This window comes from Eurytemora carolleeae, unplaced genomic scaffold (assembly GCF_000591075.1).
Source record: "Eurytemora carolleeae unplaced genomic scaffold, Eaff_2.0 scaffold387, whole genome shotgun sequence".
Lineage (NCBI taxonomy): Eukaryota > Metazoa > Arthropoda > Copepoda > Calanoida > Temoridae > Eurytemora > Eurytemora carolleeae.
The window spans coordinates 172,398-193,521 of NW_019396360.1; the positions used below are offsets into that span (position 1 = coordinate 172,398).

A 21,124-nucleotide genomic window follows, 5' to 3' on the forward strand; every position below is an offset into this window, starting at 1 on the left:
CCCCCTCCTCAAATAAAATTCTCATTTTGATTAAAATTTATTTGCTTCTTTTTTCTTATTTCTGCTCCATTAACTTTACACCCATTACCCGCTTTTAATTTCATCAATAGCTTAAAAGAAATCCAAAAAAATTCAAAAAAAGATTTCAATTATTTTTATCCTTTAATTCTTTATCATTCTTAGTCAACACTTGAGTCCAATTTTCATCTGGAAATACTCGAATACTATGTTTAAAAAATCTATTGTTTTTATTATTGAAATTTATTTTATCTTGTATCACTGCATAGTTTTTTCTAATAAAGGCATTGTTTCTGGTATTTTTAAGTCAACAATTTTAAGACGATTTTTTATTTAACATTTTTTTAATGATAAGCGGTCGTCTTTCTTCCAAATCAGCTTGATCTGCAACCATCACAAGCTTAGCAAGAGATGTTGAAGAAATTAATATTTAAATGTTCTTCTAGTTTTTTTTTATAAAAAAAGTCTCTTAGAAATGTTAAAAGTCTCCTTATCAAAAATGGGAAGGGGGGTTCTTAAAAAGTATACGCCTGCCTGGTTTTGTGAACTTTTTATAATTTATAATATTTAATAAGAACAATTATGTTTTCATGAATTTTAAATCTAACTGAATGAAAGTTATTTTCGTCATGTTTGTTTTTTATCATCTTTGGTTGTGTAACTTCAAAGATCTGAATTGATTGTAAGAGCTTATTGAAAAATTTATTAATTTATCCCTGTGTAAAATTGCATTTCAGACTGGATATCTTTAACATGCATCGAAAGGGGAGGGGGGTTGCTGGATGCTAAACATATTCACTATTTTTATTCTGTGATTAATTTTTCATCAAATTATTTATTTACACTTTATCTACAGGGTGGTAAAATAATATTCAGATTACAAAAGCATCAACTTGAATCTAGAATCCCACCCTGTAGATAAATTAACCACTAGTTGTAAAATGTATATACATGTTGTGACACGCTGCCTAATTGATTAATTGATTTATTCAGATAAAATGGATGAACTACGACGTTTAGAACATCTATCTCTTGTCTCTAAAGTAAGTATTCTTGTGTCTTGAAGGTGTTTTGATTTTGCATTGACTCTTCTTGATGAATGTTCTAGTATATCATGATATAAGATGTCTAAATTTAGCTTATTGATAACTCATCTTCTGATAGTTAAAAATTAATCCTGTTTTATATTATTAGTTAAAGCGGGGGGGGGGGGGGGGGGGGGGGAGTATATGAAAGTGGAATATTTTATGTTGTGAAATTATGAATTGTTTCAAACCAGTGATAAACAAATATACAAAAATATTTCCGCTCTATTTATGTATATTGAATAATATTACATGGTTCAATGAGGGTTACTTTCATTTTCTTCAATTCGTCTATTCATTCAACTATTCATCTATTCATCTATTCACACATTCATCTATTCTATTCAGTGATAAACAAATATTCATAATTGTTTCCGCTCTATTCATGTATAATATTACATGTTTCAATGAGGTTACTCATCTATTTATCTATTCATCTATTCTTCTATTCATCCTTTCATCTATTCATCTATTCATCTATTCATTTAATTAAGGTATGTACGGAGTTGGACAATCACTACTCCATGAATGATAAGGAAAACATTATAAAACTAAATATTTTTTCTCATTTCTTATTTTATGTAAGCTCAATTTTTTAAAAATAATATTTGGCATTCAAAATGAGAAAAAATGCTTTACATTACTTCAATTACACGTTAATTACACAATTTTATAATGACATTTAAAAATGTTCAGTTTTGTTTCTCATATCAATTGATTTGATTTGATTTTGATAAATTATATGTTGACCCATAGGATCTAGCTGAGTTTATCATAGACCTGGCGCAGAAGAATCCAAATTTCGATGGGTTCAAGAAATCGTTATTGGAGAACGGCGCCGAGTTCGCGGATTCGTTCATTGAGAATCTGCTCAGGATCATCAATCACATGATGCCGAAGAAAGGAAAGGAAAATGAATCTAGAAATGGCGGGGGAAATTTTGACTATTTGAGAGAACAGTTGCCGTTTCTGGCACTTCCGGACGACGCGAAGAAACCGGAAGTGGTGAAAGAAAGTCGGGGACCTGATGTCGATGACGTCATGTCCTTTTTGGAATCTATGGCTCCGTCAAAGGTCAAGGAAAATGTTAAAGAAAGACCGCGAAGATCATTAACTCCGTCAAGATCGAGATCAAGATCAGATTCTAGAGAAAAGAAACGAAAGAAGAAGAAAAGAAAGAAGAGTAGAAGTGGTAGCAGGGACAGGTATAGGAACAGAAGCAGAAGTAGGGAAAGAAGGAGAAGTCGAAGCAGAGACCGGAAGCGTCGGCGGAGTCGAAGCTCCAGCAGAGACCGGAAAAAGCTTGAGGAGCAGCGGAAGCTGTTGGCAAAGAAGGAGATGGCCGAAGGACCAGAACTGTTCCGAGTTTATACCGGGAAGGTTCAGAATATCACTAATTTTGGATGCTTCGTGGCGCTAGAAGGATTCAGGTAAACACAACTTCTTAATTTGAAATTTAATGCTTATTTTTTTAAAACGAAAGCAGGGGTGTATATAAGTTGTGAGAATCACATTTGTGCCTAAAAAGGTAAACTTCAAGGCCCCCCTTGAGTTTTTTAAAGCATTTCTGATACTGTTTTTAAATTTTTTTTTTCTTCTTTTTTTCTTTTCCTTCCTTTTTCCCCCGTTTGCCTACCCTTCCCTCTTTCCCTACCCTCTTTCCCCTTTTCCCTTCCCATTTGTCCCATACCCTTCCCTATTGCCACTTTTCCTTTCCTTCTTCACCTTTTTCCTTTCCCTCTTCCCATTTTTCTCTTCCCTCTTCCCATTTTTCCGTTCTCTCTTCCTATTTTTCCCTTCCCTCTTCCCATTTGTGCCTTCCCTCTTCCCCTTTTCCCTTCCCTTTTTCCCCCTTTTCTCTTCCCTTTTTCCCCCTTTTCTCTTCCCTTTTTTTCCCCTTCCTTTCCCCTTTTTTTTTCTTTTTTCTTAATTTTTTCCCCTAAACCCAATGATAGGTCATATTTTCAGAAAAATATATACCCCTGAACTTAAGTAAAATATTTATAATTGCTTTGGGATGAAATTCTAAGAATATATTTATTTTTCCATTTTTCGAGATTATTTATAAAGTTTTATTCTGAAATATATTCTAGAAAGAAAGCTGAGGGGCTTGTACATATTTCTCAGCTGAGAAGAGAAGGAAGAGTTAAATCAGTCGAGGAGGTTGTTCTGAAGGGACAAACTGTCAAGGTACAAAATATAACTTTATTTCTAATTTTGAAGAGATTCTTGGTCTAAACATTTTATAATTTGAAAAAAAAACTAACTCTGTTAATTTTAGTTCTTTCTCTGCAAAATTTTTTTTTGAAGAACTGCTTGGTCCAAATTTTATATCTTGAACAAAGGCAAATTCTGTCAATTTCCGTTCTTAACTCTGCAACAGATAAAATTTGAAAGCAAATTTTAGAAATGAAAACAAGAATGTATCCATCAATTACTCCAAGAACCAACGCTGAATATTGAACTCTGACCTGAGCTGTGTCTAGGTGAAGGTGTTGAGTATCACCTCGGGTAGCAAGATCTCCTTGTCCATGAAGGATGTAGATCAGGAGACTGGAGAGGATCTCAACCCTACAGGGAACAACAGGGTCCCAGGAGGAACTAGGGAGGCTGACCTCAACCTTAGGAACCCTGAGAGACCCTTGGATTTCCTAGGAGAGAATCACGAGGCTGTTGTTCTCGACGACGATGATTACAGGTATCTTGAGTTTATATAGACATATGCAATAGGCATTACGGCCCACATTGCTTGTCTTGAGAAATATCTCCCCCAGACCCCACCCACCCGAAGCGGTATAAAAATTTTAAATTTTTTATCGCCTTAGTAGGTCTTTTAGGAAGGGAAATAAATGATTTTTGTTGAGAAATGAAATGAACTAAAACTTCATGTTGCAAGCAATTTTCCTTTCTTTTTTTCCCCCAAAGCTTCAAAACATAGAAATTATTTTTTAACCATTATGAACTAGTCTTACACGTATATTTAATAATATATATCACTTTATATGATTATGTTGAGATTCCATGCTTTTTTAAGATCTGTATACAAAATAATGTAAATGTAAATGTGTTGTGTAAAAAAATGTTCCCTAGCGATGTCAAAAAGCAAGAGCTTTAGGTTTTATTTGTCTCTAAATCTAAAATTTTTGGAAAAAATATGTTTACCTGGTTGGCAACATTATCAAAAATGTATAAAACGATGTTTTTTTTTGACTTTTAGTAATAAAACGAATATAATATTTGAGGAAAACACCGTATTTATGGGAAAACCAAAAAAATCAATTTTTTAGGGTTTATCTTCTATGCGCCTTTTATAGTTATAAAAAACATATTTGAGAAATGATATTTCAGACATAAGAAGAAGGTGACCCGAATCTCTTCCCCTGAGAGGTGGGAGCTCCAGCAGATGATGGCCGCCAATGTTATTGATAAGAGTGAACTCCCGGATTTCGACGAGGAAACAGGATTACTACACAAGGTCAGTGCATTGACAGGATTAGTCCAGTTTGGGCAAAAGCGTCAACCCCACCCCTGGTGCAGGTGGGTAATTCTTTTAATAATATACTACTGAGAAAAGATCTAAGAAATCAAATGATTTAAATCAAATTAAAACTGTAATTTTACATTCCAACCTTAAGGATTAGAATCTACTGAAGTTTCTTTTTGAACATTGTGCTCAATTTTACCTTTAGGAACCAGGTAATAACTACAAACATAAGAGCGAGCATGAACTCTTTCTCTTCGGCTCACCTCTATTTGCACTGATTAAATCTTATGTATATATTTCAGGTAGGCAGTTTATACAGGACTCAACCGTGAACTGAAAACACAATAAATCAGTCTAGGGTTAATTAATTTTACAATAAAACAGAATTCTAGCCTTTAAAAATAAAACTTTCTCCAGGTAAAACATTCAATTTTATATAACAAATACTTAATTTTAAATAAATAGAAAAATTCACTTACAATGTTGATTTGTCCGGAGGTTTGTAGCCTTTAGTGTTTAGAATGCACCACAGTCTCGGGTACAAGAACTAAATATGAGCTTTATAGAGTTGAGTTGAGATCTTTATGTGTATCTTCAAATATCCTTCTCAAGTTTTAACTTTCTCACAGAGAGAATATAAAATAGGCTTCAGAAAGGTTTACATCAAAATCTTAGATTGGTAGTTTGAATGGTAAGATAGATAATGGTAGATTCAATGTATTTGTAGAGATTTGCAGGATTAGTTGCTTGAAGATAGGGGTTCTCTGTAGGACAAGCTGGAGAACTTCTCGACTTTGAACACCCTGAACACACATTAGTTTATAAAGATCCACAGATCTTACAAACATTTAGAAAAGTTGAAAATAAAAAAATTTTGAAAAATATATTTATTATTTAACAGGAAGATGATGACGAGCAAGATCTAGAAATTGAATTGGTTGAAGACGAGGCTCCCTTTCTCAAGGTATTATCATTATTATTATTATTATTTTTATCATTAAACCTACAGTCAATGTATCATGTCCTTTGCTACGTTGAGCTCCAGTTTTGATTTCCACGTCACTTGCCAAGTGTAAAGGGTGTTAAATGTTAATAAGATGGTAAAAATCAAATTTAACCTACAAAATCAGATATAAGATGCCCATAATTAACCTACACAATCAGATATAAGATGGCCAAAGTTAACCTCACAATCGGATATAAGATGGCCTAAATTAACCTACACAGTCAGATATAAGATGGCCAAATTTAACCTACACAATCAGATATAAGATGACCAAAATTAACCTACACAATCAGATATAAGATGACCAAAATTAACCTACACAATCAGATATAAGATGGCCAAAATTAACCTACACAATCAGATATAAGATGGCCAAAAACCCAATAAATGTTTAGAACAGGATCCTATAAGACTAATTGATGGAAAAATTAATGACAAAAACACCTCTATCCACCTTGAAAAGAAAGATCAAGGGTTGTATATAAAATAATTATGAAGCCAGGGATGGATATATTTATATAAACCCATTATAAAACAAATTCTTAACAATTCATTTATCATAACAAATAAAAAAAATGAAAATCGTATGAAAGTTTTCTGTTTTGACGAATTAAAGGTCTCGCCACCAAAAAATGTCGTTTCCCGAATCTTCTTAAATAGTCCAGTGCTTAGGATCCATTTAATTTGGATGCGGATTTGCAAAAATGTATCTGAATCCAGGCCACTAACATTTCTTTAAGATTTTCTGATTTTCAGAACAGAATAAAAATTTTTAAATATTTTTTCTTCTACTTTTTTTCGGTTTAGCGCAAACTAGATGAACTATGAGGAAATTTTTGAAAATCTCTTTGTTCAGCAGCTCAGATTTAACTTTTGAGAGCAAAAGATTGTGTTTGCAAATTTTGCCACTTGGATCCGGATCCAGATCCACGAAGTCAAAATGTTGCGGAGCCAACTGATCCGGATCCTAAGCACTGTAATAACTACGACAAATAATCATGATATATACAGGGACAAGGACGGATGATGAATAATCATGATATATACAGGGACAAGGACGGATGATGAATAATCATGATATATTCAGGGACAAGGACGGATGATGAATAATCATTATATATACAGGGACAAGGACGGATGATGAATAATCATGATATATACAGGGACAAGGACGGATGATGAATAATCATTATATATACAGGGACAAGAACGGATGATGAATAATCATTTTATATTCAGGGACAAGGACGGATGATGAATAATCTATCTCCAGTTCGTATTGTCAAGAATCCTGATGGATCTTTAGCCCAGGCTGCCATGATGCAGGTAAACATCAAAGGTTAACTTTTTTTAAATACACTTTTAACCTTATTTTCGGAATTCAGAACACATTCTTTACCAATATTTAAAATACACATATAACCTTAGTTTCGGAATTATGAACACATTCTTTACCAATATAGAAAATACACATATAACCTTAGTTTCGGAATTAAAAACACATTCTACCAATATTAAAAATACACGTATAACCTTAGTTTCGGAATTAAAAACACATTCTACCAATATTAAAAATACACGTATAACCTTATTTTCGGAATTAAGAACAGATTCTTTACCAATATTGAAAATACACGTATAACCTTAGTTTCGGAATTAAGAATACATTCTTATTTCTTTACCAATATTGAAATTACAAGTATAACTTTATTTTCGGAATTATGAAAACCACCGACACTATCTCACAATTCAAAGATGTCCTTAAAGGCCAGAATGATTGATATTTTCTGTAACAATAAAATACTGTTCTTGCTAATTTTGTAGATTTTCCGACCACGTTACAACGTTACAAATATAAAATATTAAATCGGAGTGAAAACTTTAGCAGTGTTATTTCAAAACTCGTAATTTTTTCGACATTTGAAAAAAATTGATATTTTTTGGTTTCTGTTCTGGTTCAATTGTTATTTTGAAAGCAACTATTTATTAATTTCCCCTCTTATCAGAGCTAGTAAATCCATTTATCAGCAACGCAGTCGCAAATATTTAGTAATTACTTTTCCCGGATAAAAGTGTTGCATTTTTATATTTTTCTCCTTTTTCTGTAGAAATAAATCATGGATATCTTACTTGATTTTAATGTTACCGTTGTGAATCTTGTATGTCACTTTTTACATCTCTTTAGTCTGACGCTTAAAAAAGTTCAATTAATTTGTTTTTCTATTTTCATTCAGATATAAATCCGAATAAAATCATAAGTTTTTTATTAATATATATGAATGTAGGGAGCTCTGGCTAAGGAGCGAAGGGAGCAGAAGATGGTTGACCGGCAAGCTGCGGACAGTGAGGCTCCAACAGGCTCCACAAAGAATTGGAATGATCCCATGCCACACGGAGTTACTGAGTACCAGGTAGGCAAACTGAGTCCGAATTTAATGAATTTGAGCCGCGTCTCAAATCCGCTTAAAACCGGTTTCAATTTAGCGCCGGCTTAAATCTTAAAACATTGAATACAATTTCAAGTGAACCCAACCATATTTAAGCTGCGGCTGAAATTCTTTAAATTCGGTCTCTGGTTACTTACAGGGTGGCCAAAATGTACGGATTGTACGGATTGTTTTGTTTAACCCTAAAATTGTACGGATTGTACGGATTGTACGGATTTGTTTTTAAATTGTACGGATTGTACGGATTTTTATCCTGGAAAATACACCGTTTTTTTTAAATTTTCACTCATTTCAGCCAATTTTTCATGAAAATTAAAAAAAATTCTCGTCAAAATGAAGTTAGTTTAACTTATTTTCTGCATTCTAAATAATATTAGATTGATTAATGTTTCAATTGACAATCAAAATTCATTCATAATTTTCGAGATATGTTCAAGAAGTGTTTATTTGAGAATATGTTCCATAAGTACTTAGTATCCTGTATCATGTACCCTGTATCATGTATCCAGTATCCAGTATCATGCACCTAGTATCATGTACCCAGTATTTAGTTTGTTTATATGTATGAAGCCAATTTTTTACAGATTGATTCTTGCTGAAGAAGTTTAAACCCTCTTACATGAACTGAACACAAAGGACAATGAATGAAAAATTGAATTTTAATGGTTTTTTCAAAAATGGGATTTTTTTCGAAAATTGAACTGATTGTACAGATTTTTAAAAAAAATGTACGGATTTTTATAAAAATGTACGGATTGGTTTAAAAAAATGTACGGATTGTACGGATTTAAAAAAAAAATTGTACGGATTGTACGTATTTTTTTTCGAAAATTGTACGGATTGTACGGATTTCTTTTGAAAATGTACGGATTTTTGTACGGATTTGTTCAAAAAAGTTTTGGCCACCCTGTACTTACTTCGGGATAGTGTTGTTAATCGTTTTGGATAAAATAAAATTTATTGAAACTTTAAGATTTCAAACTGTATTATCTTTAAGTTTGTTTTCCTTAAATTCTGCATTATCTTGATCCTAAAAAACCAGGTCGTTTTGTGCATGAATCTTCTGTCAGGGTTAAAATTTTACGATATTTGCCTCTTGCCAAAGTTTGACATTTAAAGAAAAAAGAGACAAAAAACGACCCAACTTTAGGCCCATCACTACTTGAGGTAGGATTCCATGGGGAACATTAGAAGAATTTCTTTTTTGGAAAATAGAAAAATGCTCAGGTCTCATCATAAACCATCTCCATAGTGATTTGAAATTTTAGATTTAGGTTCATTAAGTAAACTTCTTAAAGTGTGTACACTGTACAGTGTATAGTAAACTTACAGTCCTGGCTTCCTTTATAAGCTTGAGGATTTGTTATTTTTTTCAATATGTTGATTGATAATAATAAAATTTGTTTCTACAGGGTCAGAACGCTGGTCAGGATGCCAAACCCAACCCCTTCCAGGATATGCCGGAGTGGAAGAAAAGTATTATTGGAGGATCGAAGGGATCCTACGGGAAGAAAACTAGTATGTCAATCCTGGATCAGAGGCAATCACTTCCTATATATAAACTTAAGGTTGGTTCTACATTTTCGTTGGTGTTTAAAACTTTTATTAAGTAATCTGTCAACACTGTACACTGAACAGTTTATCCGAAAAAGAGTAAAAAATAAAAGCCTATCTTTTCATAAATTATTATAGGACGAGTTAATCAAAGCGATAACTGAAAACCAGATTCTGATTGTTGTCGGGGAAACAGGAAGTGGGAAAACTACGCAAATGACGCAGTACATCGCTGAGGCGGGGTTCACAATGCGGGGAAAGATTGGGTGTACGCAACCCAGAAGAGTTGCCGCAATGTCAGTTGCTAAGAGAGTAGCTGAGGAGTTTGGTTGCAGGTATCAATCTTAATATAAATATAGACAAAGGAATCAAGTTCACTTTTTTAAAATCAAAAATTAGATGTTATCAACTTTATAGGATTGGGTATCTGATACCGTATAAATTTTAAATTCCGTACATTTTTAAGTAAGCGTCTGAGCATTCAGTTTTTGTGTTAAAAAGTTTGAATGTAGATCTTTTTTTCTATTTTTTATTATAGGAATTTTGTGTAAATACTACTACTTTGCAGATTGGGACAAGAGGTTGGATACACGATTCGTTTTGAGGACTGTACAACACCAGAGACTATTATTAAGTACATGACAGACGGTATGCTTCTCAGGGAAGCTCTTATAGACTCAGAGATGGGAACTTACAGGTGGGATCATCTTGATGGATTTTATCTCGACTTAAGGTTAAAGTTCACCTGAATAAGTTAGATTTCCCTTCTTGTTGGCGTTGCCTTGACTTGACTAGATCTTGAATTGATCTTGACTTGATCTTGATCTTAACTTGATCTTGACTGGATCTTGACTTGATCTTGACTGGATCTTGAATTGATCTTGACTGGATCTTGACTGGATCTTGACTGGAACTTGACTGGATCTTTGGATCTTAACTGGATCTTAACTGGATTTTATCTTGACTTGATCTTGACTTGTTCTTAACTTGGTCTTGACTTGTTCTTGACTTGTTTTTGACTTGTTCTTGACTTGATCTTGACTTGTTTTTGACTTGTTCTTGAGTTTTTCTTGACTTGATCTTGACTTGATCTTGAATTGTTCTTGACGAAAGTAATTACATTTAGACTTGTTTGTGTCTTTGTTCTTGAATTTATGGTAAGTTGAAAATAAATTTAGTTTTTAATTAAGTTGTATAATGTTGGACGAGGCCCACGAACGTACAATCCACACAGATGTGCTGTTCGGTCTCCTCAAGAAGGCTGTGAAGGCGAGACCAGAACTCAAGCTTATTGTAACCTCCGCTACCCTAGACGCGGTCAAATTCTCAGAGTACTTCTTCGAGGTAGAACAGTTCATTGTAAACTTTAAAAGATACACTTCTTTGGACGGGCATTTCATTGCTCACTGGTGTAGTACTCACATGTCTAGTTCAGATGTTTATGATATTGTAAGTCATAAATTTAAAAAATCGATATTTAAAAATAAAAAAGGACAATTTAATTTTCTCAGTCATTTTTGTTAAAGCACTTGTGATAAAAAGAAGTCCGAAAGTACTAATGTCTGTTTGTTTGTTTTTGTCTTTGTCCGACAAAAACTCGGGAACCCTTTGACTGATTTGCCTCAAATTTGGATCGAGGAACTTAGTAGAACTATGGGAATGTTATTAGCTTAGTTTTCTAATTCCAAGTTGGCTTGGTTGACTTTTAAAGCGAAAGTTTGTCATCCAGGTAAAGCTTGGTTCCCAGGCTAGTTTAAAATAAAATTAACAACCTTGAAAACTAACAGAAATAGTGGNGGAATGCTATTTCAAGAAAAATAAATAATAAATTCTAAATGAAAGCTGTTTCTTATTTAGGCTCCAATCTTTACCATTCCTGGGAGAACATTTCCTGTAGAAATATTATACACCAGGTAATAGACAATTTTTAAATTAGAGCTGGAAACTTTTGAATCGGTTTACTAAGTTAAACAATACCAAAGACGTTATTTAAATGAACCCTTAATTTATAGAGTGGTACCTTCACTCCTTTGATTGACAAATGATGACATAGTTATTCTTTAATTGTATTCTCACAAACGCTTAAATTGAAAACTTTGTATTCAAGTGCAACCTCAGATGAACAATGGATTGATTGATTGACACATTTAAAATGAATGAATTTGTATTGGATAAACGACAGTTCGATGATTGGTTAATGCGCAGTGTTCTTTTATACTTTACTTATTGTTTTAAAGTTTATTTTGTATTGATTGTATGATTGTTTGATTGAATAAATGATTGATTGATTGATTGATTGATTGATTGATATCAGAGAACCAGAGACCGATTATTTGGATGCTAGTCTTATTACTGTTATGCAGATTCATCTAAACGAACCTCCAGGTATATTTCTGGTTTACATTATCTTCATTTTATTGCTGCTTAGTTACTTGATTTGCGGATTTTTTCATGGTTTAATTTATTAATTAAATTATCTAATTTTATTCAATGTTTGTTCTTTTGATCCCTTGTTTGATTTAATTGATTGATTCATTGATTTTCTTGATTAATGATTATATTTTGATTCATTAACAAACTGATTTCGATCCATTGTTTGATTTATAAATTCATCGATCAATTCATTGAATTATTGATTCGTTAATAAACTTTATTGATTTCTTGATCAATTTATTGATTTATTGATCAATTAATTGATTTCTTGATCAATTCATTGATTTATTGATCAATTCACTGATTTGTTAATTCAACGAATAGTTCATTGATTCATTGATTCATCGATCAATTCAATGATTCAATGATTTATTAATCAATTCATTGATTTATTGATCAATTCATTGATTTGTTGATCAATTAATTGATTTATTGATCAATTCATTGATTTGTTAATTCAACGAATAGTTCATTGATTCATTAATTCATCGATCAATTCAATGATTCATTGATTTATTGATCAATTTATTGATTTTTTATCAAGTATTTTATTTTTAATTATTAACAAACTGCTTTCTATCCATTGTTTGATTTAATAATTCATCGAATAATTCATTGATTTATTGATTCTGTTTCGCTACTTAGCGAATTCCCTAAAGACCTAATGAAACTTATAAGTACCGAGTGGTATTTCTCTGGATAGGATTGTAAGACTTCCTTCTCTCAACGCTCTCCATAACAAAAGGATGATAATAAGGTTCCGAACGTTTATTTCTCTGAGTCTTCAATCTAAATAATCTTTTATAAGCCTACAGAAAAAGCATTGAGTGACAAATCATACAAATACAGCAATAAATCCACTCAGGCATTAAAAAACTGTGGCAAGGAACCCATACATTACATTATACGATATCAACCATAACCGAACATAAATAATCAAGATTCATATAAATATAAGCATAATTACCGCAGTGGTCCTAGAATCTCACACGGTTTTAATAATCGACGATCTTTACATGAAATACAAATATATACTAAGGTAGAATCTGCTCGCTTCCACGCAGAAAACTTGCGCATGCGTAGTCGGACTGTAAACAGCTTCTAAAACTAGTTCTTTACAATACGTTCTGTACAGATCCTCAGGGAGAACTCAGAGATTCGCAGGGGTATCACATAGACTTTATGAACGCAGCATGGCTCGCGTAACAGATTCATTGATCAATTCATTGATTAATTGTTTCATCGATCAGTTCATTAATTTTTAATTATCTATTTTATTTTATTTTGATTTATTTTTGATCCTTTGTTTGATTAATTAATTTATTAATTGTTTCATTGTTTTATTGTTAATGATTAATTCATTAACTGTGATTAAAATTTATTGCTTCATTGATTTGAAAATTTTTTCATTGATCCATTTATTGACTTAAATATTCTTTGATTTAAATTTTCGATTACAATTGATTGATTGATTGTTTAGGGGATGTATTGTTATTCTTAACTGGACAGGAGGAGATTGATACAGCATGTGAAGTACTCTTCGAAAGGTTTGTGTGATTGTTTATTATGAGAAATATAAAGAATGGACTTTTTTGTTATCTAACGTTCTTAAAAATCTTACATATTAAAAAAATACATTTTCTAGAATGAAATCGTTGGGACCAGAAGTTCCTGAACTAATCATACTTCCGGTGTACAGTGCCCTGCCATCAGGTAGTTATCTTGTCTCATCTAAAAATATAATCATAGTTTTGCTCGAAACTATTATCTAAACTTTGTCTGTTTAGAAATGCAGTCGCGTATTTTCGACCCAGCATCTCCTGGTTCTAGGAAGGTTGTTATTGCGACTAATATCGCCGAGACTAGTTTAACCATCGACGGCATTCTCTATGTGATAGATCCTGGCTTTGTCAAACAGAAGGTAGTAATAAATAATAATTACAGAGATATCAACTAAAATTGAGACTTCAATGACGACTTCTATATATAGCGATCTGAAGGTGAAATTGTGTCTTTGTTTTAAATGTTGTTAGCCTTACAACGTTTGCTCGATTTACCTATAGGAGTCCTGAGCCCACGATTTAAAAAATTCGGGAAAATACGGCTCTGAGTCTAAAACTAAAGAACGAAAAGTTTTTGACTTAAATTTTAAGTTCATGGTTAAATGCCACTTCTGACTTAATTTAAACCTGAACTTTAACCGTGAGGTTAAATATTTAAGCCTGTGGTTAAATATTTAACTCGCCGAAATTGACGAGTTAAAATTTAAACACAGGGTTAAAATCTTAAAATCCTGCATTTTCCCTATTTGTCTATTATTCAATCATCATTCAGCTGAGAAAGTGGCATTCAACTTTATGATATATTTAAAAGTGAAAACCTTGTTAAAGAAATTTCACGTTTTAGATTAATTAATTTTTGCATGTAAACCCAAAAAACGGTTGTATAACTCGAAATATGTTTTGTTTTCGGTTACGTAATCAGCTGATTAGCGATGGTTATGTAATATTCTCCGTAAATCCTTTTCTCTGATTGGTTCAGATTTTCCCGGGAAATTCAAATTTAAAATTGAGAAAGTTTAATACTGAAGTAGCTATTCATTATTTTACAGAACTTTTAACCACGAACTTAAAATTCGCGCATTCTTTAGTTTTAGACTCAAGACGCAACATTGAGCCTTATTCTCCACTAAAACCAATCAAGGTCGGTTTTATTCTCATTGGGCCTAACTCCTTAAGTCGAGCTGAAGATCTTGCAGCTGTCAATCACGTGACACAAGCTGTCGTCAGAGTTGAGACTAAGATTGGGTCTAAAAGTCGGGGTTAAGGAATTACGGCTCGAGCCGAATTTTTTAAATCGCGGGCTCAGGCAAGTTTGCTACAAACATAAGAGCAAGCATAAACTCTTTCTTTTCAGGGCTCACCTCAATTTGATTGATATCTTATATATATTTCAGGTAGTCAGTTTATACAGGACTCAACCGTGAACTGAAAACACAATAAATCAGTCCGGTTATTTTAATTGCATACAACACTAAAAGTACTAGCTTTAAATAATAATTTTTCTCCAGGTTGAAAAACATTAAAATTTATATAAATTAAAAAGTTCACTTACAATGTTGACTTGTTTGTCTTTAGAACGAGTTGGAGAACTTCTCGACATTGAAAACCCTGATCACAATAGTTCACAAAAGATCCTCAGATCTTACAAAATGATATACTAAATAATTTGACAAAAACGCTAATTTTGCAGGGAAAAAAAGATTGCAGTCGTCTCTGAAGTTTCATCCTTTCTTTGACAATCCTGTTCATTATCTCAGAAACTTGATAACAATTTCTGTCCAAAAAGAATCTTTTTATAATCCTAGGTTTACAACAGTAAGACTGGAATGGACTCCCTGGTTGTGACCCCTATATCCCAGGCAGCGGCCAAGCAGAGGGCGGGTCGTGCCGGTCGAACCGGACCGGGCAAAACCTATAGATTGTATACAGAGCGAGCGTACAGGCTAGTTTAAGGATTATCTGGAATTTGATACATTTTATTTGTTGATATTTTGTTTCTGAAAATTGAAAATATTTAATGTTTTTTAGTTTCAATTGATTTTTGCTTTTTGATTAGAAGTATTGATAATAATTAAGGAAATTATGAATTGATTATAATCTTAATCATGATAGTATCAATTAGGTGGTATTATTAATGGATGATTAAAATGATGAAATTGATGATAAAAATTATATTTTCAATGAAACAATGATATTTATGACGAAAACAATAATACTTAAAGGACGAAAACAATGATAGTTATGAGGAAAAGAATGATATTAATGAGGAAAACAATAATATTAATGAGGAAAACAATGATAGTAATGAGGAAAAGCATGATATTATTGATGAATAAAATGTTAGAGATGAGATGTTACCAACCCCGGTTCCTGAGATTCAGCGAACAAATCTTGCTTCAACTCTTCTTCAACTTAAGGTAGATACTTGGTGACATGCAAATATCATATTTTTAATGTGTTTGAAGGATTCTAAATTCAAAAATTTAATTAATGTTTCACATACTTAGTTTACTATTAAATATTATATATTTTACTACGGTAGGTTTCTGTAAAAATAATTGCAGCCGGATTTTTGTCTAATATTTCACAACATTTTATTCTCCGCTTCCCCACCCTCCCCCTTTTAATTTATATATTTTATTTTCAGTTTAAAATGTTGCATCAAACTCAAAAATGAAAGGATGGGACTTGACATGATAATTTATATTGTAAAATATATGTATGTATTGTTTGTCTAGGCAATGGGAATAAATGACTTGATAGGGTTTGATTTCATGGATGCACCTCCTGTGGAAGCAATGATTCATGCTCTAGAACTACTTCATACACTCTCAGCTCTAGATGATGAAGGTTACAGTTAGATAATTAGATATTTCATTATTGTTAGCTATTCTTTGTTCATTGTCCATTGTCAACTGGTTAATTGGCCATGGCTAAGTAATCATGATTACTTGTTAAGTATTCATGATTACTTGTTAAGTATTCATGATTACTTGTTAAGTATTCATGGTTACTTGTTAAGTAATTATGATTACTTGTTAAGTATTCATGATTACTTGTCAAGTATCCATGATTACTTGTTAAGTATTCATGATTCATTGTCAATCATTAATTGTTCATTGTTCATTGTAAATTATTCCTTTTTCACTGTTAAGCGTACAATTTTCATTGTAAATTTAAGCCTCATTATCTCATTGAATTCAGTATTTCTTTAAATTGTCCCAAACTAAAAATAATCTATGTTTTTGTTCAACCTTGAGATACCATTAATCACATAAAATATCATGGGACTTTCATCATATCTCATCTCGAACATAGCTCGTAAGAAATGCGAATATAAATTAGGGGTGTATATTCTTGTATCCTTTCTAACAATGTTTATCCTAAATTTGTTTATTTTTCCATTAAAGTCATAGAATTTCCCCAGTTCAGCGAAAAAATGGGTGGGGGGATATGATTTTTAAGAAAATAAGTTGATACAAATACACAAAGATCCGGACTAAAACCCCTCGAGTTTGTGAAGGAATTAAACCTCCAGCCTGTATGAAGAATACCTCAAGCAATCCTTGCATTAATATTTACAGTCTGACTATTTTTTAAAATGAGAACATGACTTTAACGGCTGAGCAAAAAATTAAAGTGGATTGCAATATTGATCATGTTTTTATCTGTTTAGGCCTGTTGACCCGGTTAGGTCGTCGAATGGCCGAATTCCCCCTGGAGCCTAATCTAGCGAAGATGTTGATCATGGCCGTGAACATTCAGTGCTCCGACGAGATTCTAACCATCGTGTCTATGCTCTCAGTTCAGAATGTATTCTATCGACCCAAGGAGAAACAGCAGATAGCGGATCAGAAAAAGGTGAAGACGACATTAATATACAAAAATCAAGTTGTAGACGCCATTTTTATTTTGAATGCACAGGAAGACAACAAATTAAAGAATAACCAGGGACTGAAATTAATGAATTTGTTAGAAGAAGTTTGAACCACGTAGACTAAATTGAACCACCTGATCTGGCGCAAAAGAGAACTGGTTGAACTTGTGGGGTTATTTAGTTCAACTACTTCTAGCTCTTCAAATAATTGAATTTTAAAATTTTACCTTCAATAAGCTATCATGAGGTTAAAGATCATGAATACTTACTTGATACTTGATACTTGTGAAGTAATTCTCCATCTTCCAAATAGGATTAGTTAATAAGTTATGAATCGGATAATATTATTTCTATCCAATGTTTCTGTGAAGTTAAACCTCACGGAAAGTTAGTAGTTTAACTGAGAACCCGGGTTCCCACTTTATACTATGTAAATTTCACCGTTAAAAAACAATAGAATTAATTAATTGTGTTCAGGCTAAATTTAATCAAGCAGAGGGAGATCATATTACTCTACTAGCAGTCTATAATTCATGGAGAAATAATAAATTTAGGTTAACTTTTTATTTTTTTATTTTTTATTTATTTATCAACTTCTCATTGTGGCAATAATTTTACTTATTCAAGTATTTGATCATTTAATTATTTATCCCATCATGCAATTTTTACTGATATTTATTTATTCATTCATTTTTTATTTTTATCTGATTAATTCAAATTCATTTGCGATCCGGCTTTCAAAAATTCAATACAAACTTCCTGAAACGCTTTATTCATCTATTTGTTTATATACAATACAGGTTAAGCCAAAAAAAAAGGTGAATAGCAAGATCTTGCTTATAATTTAACAATACTTTTTTTGTACTTTAAAAATTCGGTGATGGTGATGGACCAAACCTCCGTAGAGTAAAAAAAGTAGATGTTAGTTTCACATTTATTGAAAATATATTTCAATCTGGGTAGATAAGTAGGAAAACAAAAGTGTTGGAATATGTTATTTCTGTCACACATTAATATCTTAAATTAGATTAGGTAAGAAGTTTCAGAGAAAAGGCGCGAAACTTAATTCATTTCTTCTTGTATATTTTAATATTTTAATAATAAACTCTTTTATGCGTATTTTCTTATTATTTTAATATAGACATTTTGACCATCTGAAAAAGTTCTACTATAAAAAAAGTTAGAAATAATTGCGAATTTTATGAATTTAATTCGCGCATTTTCTCCGAAACTACTCATCTGATCAGGACCTGTTTAAGATTTTAGTGTGTGACAGAAATAACATTTCAGCGCTTTTGTTTTTCTACTCGTCTAATTTTGTTTTTCTACTCATCTAATTTTGTTTTTCTACTCATCTAATTTTGTTTTTCTACTCATCTAATTTTGTTTTTCTGCTCGTCTAATTTTGTTTTTCTACTCATCTTATTTTGAGTAAAAAGAAGTTTCGCGGAATTTTTTTACAGAGACTTTCGAACAACCTAATTAAAAATTTATTTCATGCATATTTGTCAATGAGGTTACAAAAAAATTTCTATATCATATGCAAGATCAAGCTATTCACCCTTTTTTTTTACTCACCCTGTATTTTTTTTATGAGTAACTGTTTTTTTAGTTCTGCTTGGTGTTATGAAAACTTTGTTCAGCAGAGAACACTGAAGAGATGGTTAATAGTTTAAATATTAGAAGCTTTATCAGCTGATGGATGAATGAATTTTATCAGTGCTTATTTCACTTAGATGATTCTTCCTGCAAAAAATGGACCCATATTCAAAACCGGATCCGGTTAAAGCTCGACAATATTTCTTTATCTTTTGCTAACCTCTTATACTAAAAACCAATTTTCTAAAACTTCTCCTTTGGTCATTTGTATTTTTATGCAGAAACATGATTACTTAATGCAGATAGTCAATCATTAGAAAGATTTTAATTATATCTCATCAGCCAACAATAAAAATGTGTTTGGAGAGAAAATGTTTGTTTTTAATCTTTAGGTTGAATTTTTGCCACTTGGATCCGTACCAAGTTAAAATGTTTTGGTGTCAATGGATCTGGATTCCAAATCCATGACTGAATTTTACTCAAAACAAACAATGTTTTATTCCTAGGACGTGAGAAAACAGTTGTTGGGTATTATGGACAGACATAAGCTTGATGTGGTCAGCTGTGGTAAAAGTACCACTAGGTGAGCAAATTATGATTTGTTTAATTGTGGTAAACGGAAAAGGTCTCAAGATCTTTGGTGGTCAAATATTTTGATAAAGTATGATCAGATGTGGTAAAAGTAGAAGAAGATGGATAATTAAATGCAGGATTGTCCTTTGATAAAGATTCTAATGATAATAATGATAATAATGATAATAATGATAATAATGATAATTATGATAATTATGATAATTATAATAATTATAATAATTATAATAATGATAATAATGATAGAAATGAAGAGGGCATACAAGAATAAAATCAATCGATCAATATTTCCAGAGTCCAGAAAGCAATCTGCTCCGGGTTCTTCAGGAACGCAGCGAAGAAGGATCCCCAGGAGGGTTACAGAACTTTGGTGGACGCACAGGTATATACTCAGAACTCAGATGGACGCACAGATAGTACTAAGAACTTTTGTGGACGCATGGGTAAATACTCAGAACTGTATATCTGGTGGACGCACAGGTTAATACTCAGTACTGTCTAGCTGGTGGACGCACTGGTTAATACTCAGAACTGTATATTTGGTAAACGAACAGGTAAATATCCAACTGTCTGGTGGACAAAAAGGTAAATATCAAACAGTCTGGTGGACGCACAGGTAAATATTTAACTGTCTGGTGGACGCACATGAAAATACTCGGATCTTTGTTGAGTGCTCACTGATAAATAATACGAGAATGAAATGCTTCTATTTTAAATCTATTCATAACACGCTCAGTAAGTTTTGTACGAAAATAATAATAATAATATTTTATAAGGCACATAATTATACATTTACAAGGGTTAAAAACACATTGATGAATTCTATGATTATTACAGTGCCGGGAAACCCGGAGAGCTCAATATCTGGCTGTCTGGTCCAGGTCCCTGAAAACTTTAGATCATCTGTTATATTTGCGATTAGATAGTTCTCTTTAGGAAATCGGAACTAGCTAATCCATCATCCATATACTCTTACGTTACATATGATGGACAACGCTGACATTATGTGCTCTGATGATAATTATTTAGCAGGATTAATTCATTGTTAAGAATTTTTGAAGTGTTTCATCACGGACAGTTGTTCAGGTAAAAAAACTAATATTTTCTTGTTCTAGATGGTTTCTATTCATCCAAGCAGTGCCCTGTTCCACCGTCAACCCGAGTGGGTCGTCTTCCACGAGGTTGTCCAGACCACCAAAGAGTACATGAGAGAGGTCACCACCATCGACCCCAAGTGGTTGGTCGAGTTTGCTCCCGCATTTTTCCGATTCTCCGATCCGACCAAACTCTCTAAATTCAAGCAGACTCAGAGGATTGAACCTCTGCACAACAAGTACGAGGAACCTAACGCCTGGAGAATCTCAAGAACAAGAAAACGGCGAAATTAAATTATTATTCCATGTTATTTTCGATTATATGTTGATAATTATGAAAATACGAGAATAGTTAAGTAGAACTGCAGGAGGGG

At 32.4% G+C, this 21,124-nt stretch overlaps 1 protein-coding gene across 1 annotated transcript; it reads left to right on the forward strand.

Moving 5' to 3' along the window:
* Window positions 1-183: 183 nt before the first annotated feature.
* Window positions 184-21,117, forward strand: LOC111701708 (ATP-dependent RNA helicase DHX8). Its single transcript, XM_023473110.1, has 27 exons — window positions 184-1,061; window positions 1,598-1,639; window positions 1,860-2,533; window positions 3,197-3,293; window positions 3,590-3,801; window positions 4,452-4,578; window positions 5,489-5,551; window positions 6,833-6,919; window positions 7,879-8,004; window positions 9,453-9,608; window positions 9,733-9,929; window positions 10,163-10,291; window positions 10,785-10,938; window positions 11,452-11,507; window positions 11,909-11,979; window positions 13,508-13,574; window positions 13,673-13,740; window positions 13,815-13,948; window positions 15,395-15,531; window positions 15,934-16,006; window positions 16,328-16,439; window positions 17,266-17,450; window positions 17,944-18,020; window positions 19,079-19,136; window positions 19,572-19,648; window positions 19,951-20,038; window positions 20,772-21,117. Exons 1-27 carry the CDS (start codon window positions 1,017-1,019, stop codon window positions 21,042-21,044), a joined length of 3,585 nt encoding a protein of 1,194 aa, XP_023328878.1. The 5' UTR covers window positions 184-1,016; the 3' UTR covers window positions 21,045-21,117.
* The last annotated feature ends 7 nt before the right edge of the window (window positions 21,118-21,124 follow it).